At 41.3% G+C, this 14871-nt stretch overlaps 1 protein-coding gene across 1 annotated transcript; it reads left to right on the top strand.

Moving 5' to 3' along the window:
* The first annotated feature begins 95 nt into the window (after positions 1 to 95).
* LOC120063206 (BCL2/adenovirus E1B 19 kDa protein-interacting protein 3-like) lies at positions 96 to 13003 on the top strand. The gene is made up of 6 exons (XM_039013425.1): positions 96 to 174; positions 6215 to 6470; positions 6581 to 6662; positions 6793 to 6899; positions 7101 to 7250; positions 10740 to 13003. Exons 1-6 carry the CDS (start codon positions 120 to 122, stop codon positions 10786 to 10788), a joined length of 699 nt encoding a protein of 232 aa, XP_038869353.1. The 5' UTR covers positions 96 to 119; the 3' UTR covers positions 10789 to 13003.
* Positions 13004 to 14871: the final 1868 nt, after the last annotated feature.

Genomic DNA, 14871 nt, shown 5'->3' with positions numbered 1-14871 from the left:
TGGGACTAGAAATTAAAGTTTGAAATAATTGTGATAAATCTCCCTCGGTGCCATTAAATAATTATGCGCCTGCGCGCGCCATTGCTTGCGTCATGTTGACGAACACTAAGGTAGGCAACATGTCCACCACCACTGCTGCTCAGCAAAACAATAACGGGGAGCCTGGCCTCAACGGTAAGTACAATTGTAAACCTTTTTGAACAATCTCAAGAGTTTTAAATACATTTGCAACGAATGGGCTTGCTTTTCGTGGCATGTGTTTATAAACAGAAGGATATAGCAATATTGACCATACGTAAACTTTGCTGCTCCAATGGATTGACTTTAAATATTTGAGTGACACGATTTCAACCAATCATGGATAACTAAACGCTGGTTTGCCTGGAGGCAGGCTTAACCCATATCAAAATAAGTCCAAATAAAATGAGAAAAACACAAACCAATTTCGTCGAATCAGAGCCAATTCTTAGTTTTTAATTGTGTAATATATTTACTTAACTCAATTTCCAGCTATTCATAAAGATTTTTTGTTTATATTGTCTGTTGCACTCTGCCTGCATTGTCGATTTTTTTTTTTTTTAAACCACAAGGCGAACGATATTCTTTGGAACTGCTTGTCTCCTGTGTAAAGAATGCAGTGCAACACCACTGACTACTAGACAATGTAGATTCCAGATTAAATATTCTAATTCATTCTAGATTAAAAAATAATTTGAACAACTATAGGCCCATCAAATGCCCATAATACTAGGTGATACTGAGTGTCATCATACCATATCCTTAGGCTTTCTCATAAAATGTATACTAAAGATAGGCTATTCAATGTAATCCGTAAGAAAAATAAACGATTTCAAATGTATAGTTAGCATTGAATTATTTAACGCAATAGGCGTATAACCTACTTCAACCCCCAATGACAAGTACTGTATGCTGAACAGACTCAATATTCATATGACCATCAGATGCAGTCTCAAAACTGCCCAAGAAGTCCACTTTGGAGGAAAAAGCACAAGGTTAAAATGGTATATGTTTTAATTATCGGTGTCCTTGTATAGTACTTTCTGTCACGGAGGCTCTGTCCCTTTACACGGTATGGCGATGCAGTCGGTTTCTAGTAGCATGCACTGGGAATTTCCAAGAAGAGGTTTAGTGAGTTGAATGTTGCTCAGGCTAAACTGGTTAACAGACAGGGGTGTGGGGAATGGAGCTTTGATTTGATGCTTTAGCTTAGCTTCCAGAGATTGCATAACTCTCCTCCCTCTTTCCTGCCTGTCTGGGAGCAGTCTGAATTCCATTAGGGCAGGCTGCTGTGAGAGGCAGTACCACTATCATGAAATGCAGGCTATCGGCTGTATGGTGTGTTATTTATAGACAAACTGATAATGGTAAATTATGAATGATATAATAGGCATACTAACAGATAATGGACCTTACTCCTGCACATTGATCTGCTACTGGGACTCCTTATATATAGCCTCATTCTTGTGTATTGTATTCCTTTTGTGTTTTCTTTTTATTATCATTTTTTAACTGCATTGTTGGGAAGGTCTGGTAATCAAGCATTTCACAGTAAAGTCTACACCTGTTGTATTCTTCTCATGTGACAAGTAACATTTAATTTGTTAATGGATATATATCCTCTGTATTAAATAAACACATTTTGTATGCTATGTCTACATTTGATAGAATATGCACATTATTTAAGGGCCTATATTGGAAATTGAACAACATAACGTCACTGGTACAGTGGAATTTAGGCCACCCAATTACAATTGATGTCCCTCAAAGAGAGGAAATAAGGGATATTTTAGCTTAACCCTCCTGCTGTGTTCTGGTCGAATTGGACCGATTTACAAGTTTTCTCTCTGAAAAAATGTAGTTCATTTAATCTTATTGTTTTATGGTTCCATGACTTTGTCCACACAGGGCATCTGAACACACAAAATACATTTTGGTGTTCCCTGTCAAAAATGACCGATCTTTAGAAATGAATGGGTGAGACTACAATTAGTGTATGAAATTGAGTTCAGGCACATGCCCATTCATCAGATGGACACACTTCCTCTCCCAGACCCTCACATGCATGTGTGTTTGAGCACACACACACACCTCACTCCCCTTCTTGGCTACCATGGCAACCACCACGGGAAATAGAATCTTTCCCCAAAGGGATTCACACCTGTTTGCATTCTCACAAACAATCGCAACATTGTTTTAATAATATATAGAAATTTTCTTGCAGCTCTGGTATATAAAGCTTTTTTGAGGCCTTGCGCACAATTCATTCTGTGGCAGCACAATGACCAAACGATATACTGTATGTGAGGATCTTGTGAGGAGTCCTTGTTAAACTTTGACACAAAGTAGTCTGAGATAAATAGCACTATGTTTAATCTGAGTATTTGTTATAGTCAAAATAATCCAAACATTTTTTTTTACTCAAAGAAGTTGTATGAGCTCAGGTGAATGAGCCCTACAGGCCACAAATAGCAAATATAAGTTAAACACTTGTAATGTTCAAAATAACTTAAGTTGATAAAAAGATCTAGCACAACATTAGGTGATAATATATGTATTATTATGGATTTATAATCAGCTATAATGGGGCGGTCATTTTGGACCGGGAACAGAATTAATTAACATGAAGCGAACACAACAGGAGGGTTAAAGGGCAACTCCACCACTCCACTTCTCATTTTCATTTTCATTAACTCCAGCACAATGCCAGCGTCTTCATATGTGAAAACAACGCATTTCTACATTTTGTAGAAACTAATATGAAGGAAAAAAGTTTAACATCAAAAGTTAAAAATGTAAAGAGGATGCTTTTCAAACACTGAGATTCATGGTTATGTCGGGACTAAGAAAATACACTCACTCTGGCTAGAAACTCGTTGCAGGTTTTGAAAACCACTGCTTTTCTTACTTTTAATCCTGCCTTGAGATGTCACAGAGATTTTTTAGGACCTTATCTTTTTAACCACAGATCATAGAAACGCACCGTTTTCACATTTGTAGACACTGGTATGGTGCTGGAAATAATGAATATGAGATTGAAAAGTGGAGGAATTGCTCTTTAATAGGCATGGGAGCTTGTTTATGACTTGAGCAAAGACTGAGAGCATGCTTTGTTCCAAAGTTGCAGCTTAAAGCAGGCTAGACTTAGTCCAGGGCCATGTTTTAAACTGAACTCTCCTGAAGTACAGTATGTTTGTTTTTATTCATGGCGTCACTTGTTTCAGTAATATGCACATGCAGCCTTTTTGTACAGAGAACCTCTACTGGTGTCTTTGACATCTAAAAACCTTGCATCCACATCCATTTTTAGTTTTACAAAATGATTCTGCTTTTGTGCATGTGCATAACTTCAGGGAAGTTCGGAACCATTATACACAGGCAGTTAGGAAAGCAAAGGCTAGCTTTTTCAAACAGAAATTTGCATCCTGTAGCACAAACTCCAAAAAGTTCTGGGACACTAAAGTCCATGGAGAATAAGAGCACCTCCTCCCAGCTGCCCACTGCACTGAGGCTAGGAAACACTGTCCCCACCCATAAATCCACGATAATTGAGAATTTCAATAAGCATTTCTCTACGGCTGGCCATGCTTTCCACCTGGCTACCCCTACCCCCAGTCAACAGCCCTGCACCCCCCTCAGCAACTTGCCCAAGCCTCCCCCATTTCTCCTTCACCCAAATACAGATAGCTGATGTTCTGAAAGAGCTGCAAAATCTGGACCCCTACAAATCAACCGGGCTAGAGAATCTGGACCCTCTCTTTCTAAAATTAGCAGCTGAAATTGTTGCAACCCCTATTACTAGCCTGTTCAACCTCTCTTTCGTATCATCTGAGATCGCCAAAGATTGGAAAGCTGCCGCAGTCATCCCTCTTTTCAAAGGAGAAGACACTCTAGACCCAAACTGTTAGAGACCTAAATCCATCCTGCCCTGCCTTTCTAAAGTCTTCAAAAGCCAAGTTAACAAACAGATCACCGACCATTTCGAATCCCACCGTACCTTCTCCGCAATTCAATCTGGTTTCCGAGCTGGTCGTGGGTGCACCTCAGCCACGCTCAAGGTCCTAAACGATATCATAACCGCCATCAATAAGAGACAATACTGTGCAGCTGTATTCATCGACCTGGCCAAGGCTTTCGACTCTGTCAATCATCACATTCTTATCGGCAGAATCAATAACCTTGTTTTCTCAAATGACTGCCTCGCCTGGTTCACCAACTACTTCTCAGACCGAGTTCAGTGTGTCAAATCGGAGGGCCTGTTGTCCGGACCTCTGGCATTTTCTATGGGGGTGCCACAGGGTTCAATTCTCGGGCTGACTCTCTTCTCTGTATACATCAATGATGTCGCTCTTGCTGCTTGTGATTCTTTGATCCACCTCTACGCAGACGACACCATTCTGTATACTTCTGGCCCTTCTTTGGACACTGTGTTAACTAACCTACAGACGAGCTTCAATGCCATACAACTCTCCTTCCGTGGCCTCCAACTGCTCTTAAATGCAAGTAAAACTAAATGCATGCTCTTCAACCGATCGCTGCCTGTACCTGCCCGCCCGTCCAATGTCACTAATCTGGACGGTTCTGATTTAGAATATGTGGACAACTACAAATACCTAGGTGTATGGTTAGACTGTAAACTCTCCTTCCAGACTCACATTAAGCATCTCCAATCCAAAATTAAATCTAGAATCGGCTTCCTATTTTGCAACAAAGCATCCTTCACTCATGCTGCCAAACATACCCTCGTAAAACTTGACTATCCTACCGATCCTTGACTTCGGCGATGTCATTTACAAAATAGCCTTCAACACTCTACTCAACAAATTGGATGTAGTCTATCACAATGCCATCCGTTTTGTCACCAAAGCCCCATATACTACCCACCACTGCGACCTGTATGCTCTCGTTGGCTGGCCCTCGCTTCATATTCGTCGCCAAACCCACTGGCTCCAGGTCATCTATAAGTCTTTCCTAGGTAAAGCCCCACCTTATCTCAGCTCACTGGTCACCATAGCAGCAGCCACTCGTAGCACGCGCTCCAGCAGGTATATTTCACTGGTCACCCCCAAAGCCAATTCCTCCTTTGGTCGCCTTTCCTTCCAGTTCTCTGCTGCCAATGACTGGAACGAACTGCAAAAATCACTGAAGCTGGAGACTCATATCTCCCTCACTAACTTTAATCACCAGCTGTCAGAGCAGCTCACAGATCACTGCACCTGTACATAGCCCATCTGTAAATAGCCCATCCAACTACCTCATCCCCACACTGTTATTTATTTATTTTCCTTTGCAACCCGGTATCTCTACTTGCACATTCATCTTCTGCACATCTATCACTCCAGTGTTTAATTGCTATATTGTAATTATTGCATCACTATGGCCTATTTATTGCCTTACCTCCCTTATCCGACCTCATTTGCACACACTGTATATATACTTTTTCTATTGTATTATTGACTGTATGTTTGTTTATTCCATGTGTAACTCTTTGTTGTTGTTTGTGTCGCACTGCTTTGCTTTATCTTGGCCAGGTCGCAGTTGTAAATGAGAACTTGTTCTCAACTAGCCTACCTGGTTAAATAAAGGTGAAATAAATAAAATAAAAATGTGGAGTTAGGTCTAATCCTCAAGAGCATAAGGCAGCCATCCACCATGACTCTCCTTGTTAACATGCACTGCTGTATGTTCCATACAGTGACTTTGCTTTACACATACTGTGAGTGGCTGAGTGCCAGACAAAGCACAGGTCTCGTGCATCTGAGATAAAGGGTCCTAAACAGCAGAAGGGATGCATTGCTCTGCCAGGGGCTCTCTGCTGTAGACCAACCTGAAATGCAAATGTCTGCTGATTCAGGATCTATAGCCTAGATCTCCATTCAGGCTGAGTAAATATTTTTGTGTCATGATGATTTCTGTCTTCGTTGACCACGTAACTTCAATTGCAAGCACTTACAGCAGATATTTGGCCTTTTCTGAAGTACCACTGCCTTCTTTCTCCAGCTTGCTCATTTGAATTACAATAGCCACATAATAAAACAACAGTGCTACAAGTTATCTTTTTAAAATGTCAATGTTTTGGTGCATTGAGTTTGAGAACTTGTCAATGCATCTTTACCATGGACTTATGTCACTATTATCAACATTTGTACTGATACCCACACTTACTCTGATCCCAATTTTATGCTTGTGTTTTCAGGGTCGTGGGTAGAGCTGGAGATGAATGGAAACAACAGGAACCAGGCTCTGCTGCCAAACCCCAACACGGAGAATGGGAATGAGGGGGAGAGTCAGGCCCCTCAGGCTCTGGAGGTGGTGCCAGAGGAGGTGGAGGAGAGTCTGACAGGGGGGCTGGGGCACGTGCCCTCATCCTCCTCTATCCACAATGCAGACATGAAGAAGATCCTCCTGGATGCCCAGCACGAGTCCAGCCAAAGCAGCTCCTCCTGTGACAGGTAGGAAGGGAGTGTCATGTTTTTGGTGAGCCCCCTCCCTGATCTCTTTCCTCCATGTTTGGGTGTTTGTATAATTTACGTGTTTATTTTCTTCCTGTGTTGTGCCTCAGTCCTCACAGACCTTCCAGTCCAGATCAGGATGACAGCCAGGTCACCTTTGACGTGGAGATGTCCAGGAGGCGAGGGAGCCAGGTACGTAAACCCAGTCTGCTCTCATGTGTCTGTTCCTCCATCCATGCCCCTGACATCACTGTTACAGTATAGGCCTACAGGACCTCTCTGCTCACTCACCTGTGTGCTCTCTCTTTCTCCACATCTACAGTCAGAGGAGGAAGGCCTAGAGAAAGACAGAGAAGATGATATCCTGATGAACAAAGGTGCGGACTGGGTTGCAGATTGGTCCAGTCGGCCCGAAAACATTCCCCCCAAGTAAGGAGACACTGCACACAATCTAACATAAATAAACTTGTAGTCTAAATCATAGCGAAAATAGACTAAACGTATTCAATTCCATATCAGTCCATGTAGAACGTTAAAGCATATAATAGAAATTATCATTTTCTGTAGGAAGCCAGTATAATTCAAAATTGCCAACATGTTCAGTGATATTTTTTTATATTTTTTTTGTAGGGAGTTCCACTTCCAACACCCCAGACACTCAGTATCCCTCAGCATGCGAAAGAGTGGAGCCATGAAGAAAGGGGGTGTCTTCTCTGCTGAGTTCCTCAAAGTCTTCATCCCCTCCTTAGTCCTGTCTCACATCCTTGCCCTTGGTATCGGGTGAGTGACTGTACCATCTTACACAACTAGCAAATCAATTGGATGTATGAGTATTTGTACACTGAAGAAAAATATAAACGCTACATGTAAAGTGTTGGTCCCATGTTTCATGAGCTGAAATAAAAGATCCCAGAAATGTTCCATACGCACAAAAAATATTATTATTTCTTATTTCTCAAAAATGTTGTTCACAAATTTTTTTACATCCCTGTTAGTGAGCATTTCTTCTTTGCCAAGATAATCCATCCACCTGACAGGTGTGGAATTTCAAGAAGCTGATTAAATAGCATGATCCTTGTGCTGGGGACAATAAAAGGCCACTCTAAAATGTGCAGTTTTGTCACACAACACAATGCCACATATGTCTGAAGTTTTGAGGGAGTGTGCAATTGGCATACTGACTGCAGGAATGTCCACCAGAGCAGTTGCCAGAGAATTGAATGTTCATTTTTCTACCATAAGCTGTGCCTCCGACGTTGTTTTTGAGAATTTGGCAGTACGACCAATCTGCAACCCAGTCTGCACCTTTGTTCATCAGGATATCATCTTGTCTGTCTTTCTCTGGGCCTTCCTCCTCTGACTGGCGGCTCCCGAGTGGTGCAAAGGTCTAAGGCACTGCATCTCAGTGCTGGAGGCGTCACTACAGAATCCAGGCTGTATCACAAGCGGACGTTATTGGGAGTACCATAGGGCGGCGCACAATTGGCACAGCGTCGTCCGTGTTTGACCGGTGTAGGCCGTCATTGTAAATAAGAATTTGTTCTTAACTGACTTGCCTAGTTAAATAAAGGGAACATTTTAAATTATACATTTAATTTCAAAAAAGTCAAACCGGCCTCTCAACCACAGACCACGTGTAACCACGCCACGTCCGGCTTCTTTCCCTGCGGGATCATCTGAGACCAGGCCACCTGGACAGCTGATGAAACTGTGGGTTTGCACAACCGAAGAATTGCTGCACAAGCTGTCAAAAATCGTCTCAGGGAAGCTCATCTGTGTGCATGACCTGACTGCAGTTCGGCGTTATGCTCACCTTCGATGTCTACTGGCACGCTGGAGAAGTGTGTTCTTCAAGGATGAATCTCAGTTTCAACTGTACCAGGCAGATGGCAGACAGCGTGCATGGCATTGTGCGGTCAAGCGGTTTGTGGATGTCAACTTAGTGCCCCATGGGTGCGGTGGGGTTATGGTATGTGCAGGCATATGCTACGGACAATGAACACAATTTTATCGATGGCAATTTGAATGCACAGAGATACCATGATGGGACCCTGACGCACATTGTTGTGCCATTCATCCGCCGCCATCACCTCATGTTTCAGCATGATAATGCACGGCCCCATGTTGCAAGGATCTGTACACAATTCCTGGAATCTGAAATGTCCCAGTTCTTCGATGGCCTGTATACTCACCAGATATGTCACCCATTGAGCAGGTTTGGGATGCTCTGGATTGACGTGTATGACAGCGTGTTCCAGTTCCCGCCAATATCCAGCAATTTCACACAGCCATTGAAGAGGAGTGGGACAACATTCCACAGGGCACAATCAACAGCTTGATCAACTCTATGCCAAGGAGATGTGTTGCACTGCATGAGGCAAATGGTGGTCACACCAGATACTGACTGGTTTTCTGATCCACGCCCCTACTTTAGAAAAAAAGGTTTCTGTGACCAACAGATGCATATCTGTATTCCCAGTCATGTGAAATCCATAGATTAGGGCCTGATGAATTTATTTAAATTGACAGATTTCCTTATACAGTGGGGCAAAAAATTATTTAGTCAGCCACCAATTGTGCAAGTTCTCCCACTTAAAAAGATGAGAGAGGCCTGTAATTTTCATCATAGGTACACTTCAACCATGACAGACAAAATGAGGGAAAAAAATCCAGAAAATCACATTGTAGGATTTTTAATGAATTTATTTGCAAATTATGGTGGAAAATAAGTATTTGGTCACTTACAAACAAGCAAGATTTCTGGCTCTCACAGACCTGTAAACTTCTTCTTTAAGAGGCTCCTCTGTCCTCCACTCGTTACCTGTATTAATGGCACCTGTTTGAACTTGTTATCAGTATAAAAGACACCTGTCCACAACCTCAAACAGTCACACTCCAAACTCCACTATGGCCAAGACCAAAGAGCTGTCAAAGGACACCAGAAACAAAATTGTAGACCTGCACCAGGCTGGGAAGACTGAATCTGCAATAGCTTGGTTTGAAGCTTGGTTTGAAGAAATCAACTGTGGGAGCAATTATTAGGAAATGGAAGACATACAAGACCACTGATAATCTCCCTCGATCTGGGGCTCCACGCAAGATCTCACCCCGTGGGGTCAAAATGATCACAAGAACGGTGAGCAAAAATCCCAGAACCACACGGGGGGACCTAGTGAATGACCTGCAGAGAGCTGGGACCAAAGTAACAAAGCCTACCATCAGTAACACACTACGCCGCCAGGGACTCAAATCCTGCAGTGCCAGACGTGTCCCCCTGCTTAAGCCAGTACATGTCCAGGCCCGTCTGAAGTTTGCTAGAGAGCATTTGGATGATCCAGAAGAAGATTGGGAGAATGTCATATGGTCAGATGAAACCAAAATAGAACTTTTGGGGAAAAACTCAACTCGTCGTGTTTGGAGGACAAAGAATGCTGAGTTGCATCCAAAGAACACCATACCTACTGTGAAGCATGGGGGTGGAAACATCATGCTTTGGGGCTGTTTTTCTGCAAAGGGACCAGGATGACTGATCCGTGTAAAGGACAGAATGAATGGGGCCATGTATTGTGAGATTTTGAGTGAAAACCTCCTTCCATCAGCAAGGGCATTGAAGATGAAACGTGGCTGGGTCTTTCAGCATGACAATGATCCCAAACACACCGCCCGGGCAACGAAGGAGTGGCTTCGTAAGAAGCATTTCAAGGTCCTGGAGTGGCCTAGCCAGTCTCCAGATCTCAACCCCATAGAAAATCTTTGGAGGGAGTTGAAAGTCCATTTTGCCCAGCAACAGCCCCAAAACATCACTGCTCTAGAGGAGATCTGCATGGAGGAATGGGCCAAAATACCAGCAACAGTGTGTGAAAACCTTGTGAAGACTTACAGAAAACGTTTGACCTCTGTCATTGCCAACAAAGGGTATATAACAAAGTATTGAGATAAACTTTTGTTATTGACCAAATACTTATTTTCCACCATAATTTGCAAATAAATTCATTAAAAATCCTACAATGTGATTTTCTGGATTTGTTTTTCTCATTTTGTCTGTCATAGTTGAAGTGTACCTATGATGAAAATTACAGGCCTCTCTCGTCTTTTTAAGTGGGAGAACTTGCACAATTGGTGGCTGACTAAATACTTTTTTTGCCCCACTGTATGAACTGTAACTCAGTAAAATCTTTGAAATTGTTGCATGTTGCGTTTATATTTTTGTTCAGTGTAGATTATGTCTGCTGTTGAATCATTGTCATGCTGTACTTATTCTCTCCTTAGGGTCTACCTTGGAAAGAGACTCACCACGCCTTCCACCAGCTCTTTCTAAACCCAAACTAAAGCAGTGCCAGGAAGTTGTCCTGTCTAAAAAAAATACTTGTACCTCTGCATCCATTGTTTTCCTAGCTAGCTTCCTCCTCCCTTTTCCATTCTATTCATCCATTCTATTCATCCATTCTATATTCTGTTTACTCAGATTTTTTTCCTATGTTTTTACCACTTTATCTGACACTGACTCACCCCAGTTTTTTTATGTTGGGTGCTTTTGGAAGGTTCACAATTCGTCAACGTTTGGGACCCTTTACCTTTTGACATAGATTGGGCACAGTGCGAACTGTAGCATCGGACAGTAATGACCACTATCAACCCATAATAGTTCACAGCCCCTGCCTGAACCTGAGTGTGGTACTTTTGGAACAAATGATTCTCAATTCAGCTATTGAAATCCTATACTGCACAAACACTGAGGTGGCTGGTATTGGATGGCAGGGGGCCTGAACCTTTGGGAATCTCTTTGAGATTTCCATATAGATGCCTTAGCTTAGACAGAGATTGTGCTGTGAGAGGTCAAGTGTCTTGGAGTGTTTATCTTCCTGCTCCTTACTCCAAGTCAGTTAATTGCATAGTGACTTGCACCTGAACCAAAAATAAGCTCCATATCTGAAGTACACCTTTCAAGAGTTGCAGTGACTCTGAATCAAGTGGTATTATTGTTCCGTTTTTGTTTTTTTTGCATGGAGTTTTGATTTTTTTTTTAAACCCAGACTTTAATTCAGCAGAAGTTTGGTTGTAATTCCACCCTATTCTAGTTATACCTAATTTTTGTCATATTTTAGTAGCTCCAATTTTCTCTAAAGAGGGTGGTCTCTTGGTGAAAGGATGTGAATATTTATGCTAGTGGCTACTGCAGGTTTCCATTGATTATCAGGAAAACAACTGAGCAAATAGTTATACAGATGGGGGTGTTGATGCAGAAAGAGTAGCATGTCTAAATGCTATGCAGTACATGGTGAAGTACTGTAGTAGTAAGGAGAAGGGGAAAGTTTGAATGAAGATGTCATTGTTTAATGTAGATATAATATAGTAGATACAAATATACACAACCTGCCTGCCTGCTGTTCAGTAACTCAAATGTGTCAATGCTACACATTCTTCCTCTCTTTTGTCATATCTTATTTGTTTTTTTCAAGCTGATTCTAGAAACCTTTGAATTGAAGTTTTCCTGTTTGGCTGCACACCCTCAGAGTGAGATCCAGTGTATAGGTCCAGCCACCATACTGAGTTGGATGTGTTAGCGGAATTATGATATAACTGGCCACAAATGACTACTGCATATTGCCAAATATAGATATATTTTCATCTCAGCGCTTTCATTGCATTGGAAAGGTACCACTGACACTGATCTCTCAACTATTGGAGAAGTTGAACTATAGGGTTAGACAAACTCAAACAGCGACATGCCCTCCTATCTCCAGCAAAGTCATCTACCTTGTTTTGACATGTCCTTTGGTGATCTATTTTATGTAAGCATGGGCTCTATTCAGCCATTACCAATAGGCAGACATTATCTACCTTATTAGGGTAACGTAAGTAATGCTTTTTGTATATGTGTTTAACACTGACCTATTTTAAGAATTATGATAAATGACCCTTTTTTGGCAATGGTAAAAAACATGTTTTCTTTTCATCACACTAGGTAATCACACTAGGTAATTATCCCAGGAACTCCCGGGAAAGTGGCTATACAGAACCAGCACTCCTCCACTGTATTGAGTTGCTTGGTGATTTAGGGTTTTGTATTGTATGTTTAGGGGGAAGGTTGGTGGGCAATGGGGATAGGTGTGATGACATGAGTGGGGTATTTTTTTTTTTCTGAGTGGGATTTTTTTGTGTGCCTTTTCTTGGTTTGTACCAACTCAAAGTAACTCCCATTGCATGCATGCCCTTAGTTTGTAATTGGCATTTACGTAGTATAATTCACGAGATGCCAAAGGTTGTTATAGCTTTCATTAAAATTGTGAAGTCAGTCCTTGTTTGTAAGGCAGAAGAAGTATGCACATTATCATTGATGTTTTTTTCCTTCTGATAATCCAAAATACAAACTGAAAGATGCTTTTCTTGTTTGTATGGAGGGCAGGGCCCTCAGGAATTCATTGAACATGCTTGTAAAAAATTATTACAGAAGCAAGAAGTTTCAGCCATGTAGATTGATTCATTGTAATCATATTGAAAAAACTGACATTAAAATGAGAAATTAACCACAATACTCTCAAGCAGAGTTTTTGAAAGGAAAAAACAGAGAACATAAATGTACTGTAAAACACAACATGTTGTACAACAAAATGATGGAAATAATATTGCTTGTTGTGAAACCCCCTCCTACCAAATACACACCCACTGCTTTTCATGCTCCCATTTTAGAATACCCTTTCCAGGGGAGGGGGGTTATAAGTGGGAAGAGCATATTACAACCTTTTGAATAGGAAAAGCAGGAGGGCAAAATTCTGTGCTCTCATATCAAGTGAGAATGAGTGAGCAGTAGAGGATTGATGATTTCCAAATATTTGAGTTCCTTATAAATGCATGTCAACAGAAGAGGAAGGTAGGTGATAGATTAGTGTTAACGTGTTTTTTTGGTGGCTTTACATTGCTGACCGGGATGCATGAAAAGTACAAAGAATAGCAAGGACATGTGCAGAGGTCTCACATTATTAATTGGCTGATGTTATTGAACCTAGACAGCATAGACTGGGTAGATGTAACAGTGCCTTCTCTCCATATTTTCAAACAGTGATGCACAAAATCAATAATATGGGTCAAATGGGCCAGTAACCGAAAGGTTGTTAGATCGAATCCCCGAGCTGACAAGGTAAAAATCTGTCGTTCTGCCCCTGAACAAGGCAGTTAACCCACTGTTCCTGGGCCGTCATTGTAAATGACGAATTTGTTCTTAACTGACTTGCTAAGTTAAATAAAGGTTAAATAAAAATACATTTAAAAAATTGACCATTAAGCATTTATCTTAATATCTGTGAAGGGTTATAGATTGTTGCAAGGTATGTCGCCGTTTTGTCTGTCATGTAGGCCTAAACAATGTCAATTTCTCCCCTTTTACCACGTTACGGAGCAGTTTATGTTGAGGTTTAGAGGAATTATTATGTAAATAGAAAAGTACTGGATTTGGATGTGTCTGTCCTCTAAGCTTCAACATGAAATGTGACTAAATTAATGTTTACATTTCTTTGTGATTTTTTTTTAAATCTGTGTGTATGCCGGAACAATGTTTTGTAGGAAAGAGATCCCTCTTGGTTCATCCCATTCATGTTTCCATTGATTATTGTATACTCCATTAAAGGGACGAATACCGGTTATGGCTAGCTGGGATACAGTTTGTCAAATTGAAGTCAAAAGTAGATTTGTTTGCATTTTAGCTAACCCTAACCTTTTCCTAACCATAACCTAAGTATCCTAACCTGCTACCTGCATTATCCTAACCTGCTGCGTAAGTTCTAACCTGCTACTAAAAGTCAACTCTGACATAAACTGTAAACCGGCACTATCTAGTCAAAACCACAAATCGTAAATCTCATCGTAAATCCATGGCAACAGAGGGGTTTGGGGATTTCAGACATTTTAATTGGCTAACCGCTAACCGTAGAAGTTCTGAGGTTGAAGTAGGTGTTATGTGTTGTGATTATTTTTTCCCACCCGATTAGACTACAAGGGTGTGATTTGTTATGATGATTTCTACCTTTTAATGGGGTAATTAGTCTAATCGGGTGTCTTTCCTGGGGTTTGAGACCAAGTTGTTTGGATTTGAAAATCCAACTGTTGTATTGGAAGGGGGCGCTCGGGGCTGTTTGTGCTGGTCCATGTTGGTGTTTGAGTGAGAAAGACACAGAGAACCAATCAGTAAAAAAGCACATCCTCTTCATTATCGATGCATCGTGCCGACAACATCAAAATAGCCTTTCCAGACTGAAGTCAGGAGGACTTCGAGTTAGGTGTTAGGCAGACTAACTGGGCCTATACAAGTGAATGGCCTCCTTGTTTCATTTTATTTGTAAGAAATAAATGAAATTGCTTTTTTTAAATTAAGGAATTAATTAAATCAACATGCACTTCACTTTCA

The sequence above is a fragment of the Salvelinus namaycush genome, chromosome 18, assembly GCF_016432855.1.
Source record: "Salvelinus namaycush isolate Seneca chromosome 18, SaNama_1.0, whole genome shotgun sequence".
Taxonomy (NCBI): Eukaryota; Metazoa; Chordata; class Actinopteri; order Salmoniformes; family Salmonidae; genus Salvelinus; species Salvelinus namaycush.
Note: the sequence above shows the minus strand (reverse complement) of the source record. Positions and strands in the feature narration are given on the sequence as shown.

What these genes read in the sequence shown, in the direction of transcription:
- LOC120063206 (XM_039013425.1), top strand. Translation starts at nt 120, where the DNA reads ATGTCCACCACCACTGCTGCTCAGCAAAACAATAACGGGGAGCCTGGC. An exon ending in AGCAGCTCCTCCTGTGACAG is followed by an intron (nt 6,471 to 6,580) that starts GTAGGAAGGGAG and finishes GTTGTGCCTCAG; the next exon opens with TCCTCACAGACCTTCCAGTC. An exon ending in ATCCTTGCCCTTGGTATCGG is followed by an intron (nt 7,251 to 10,739) that starts GTGAGTGACTGT and finishes TTCTCTCCTTAG; the next exon opens with GGTCTACCTTGGAAAGAGAC.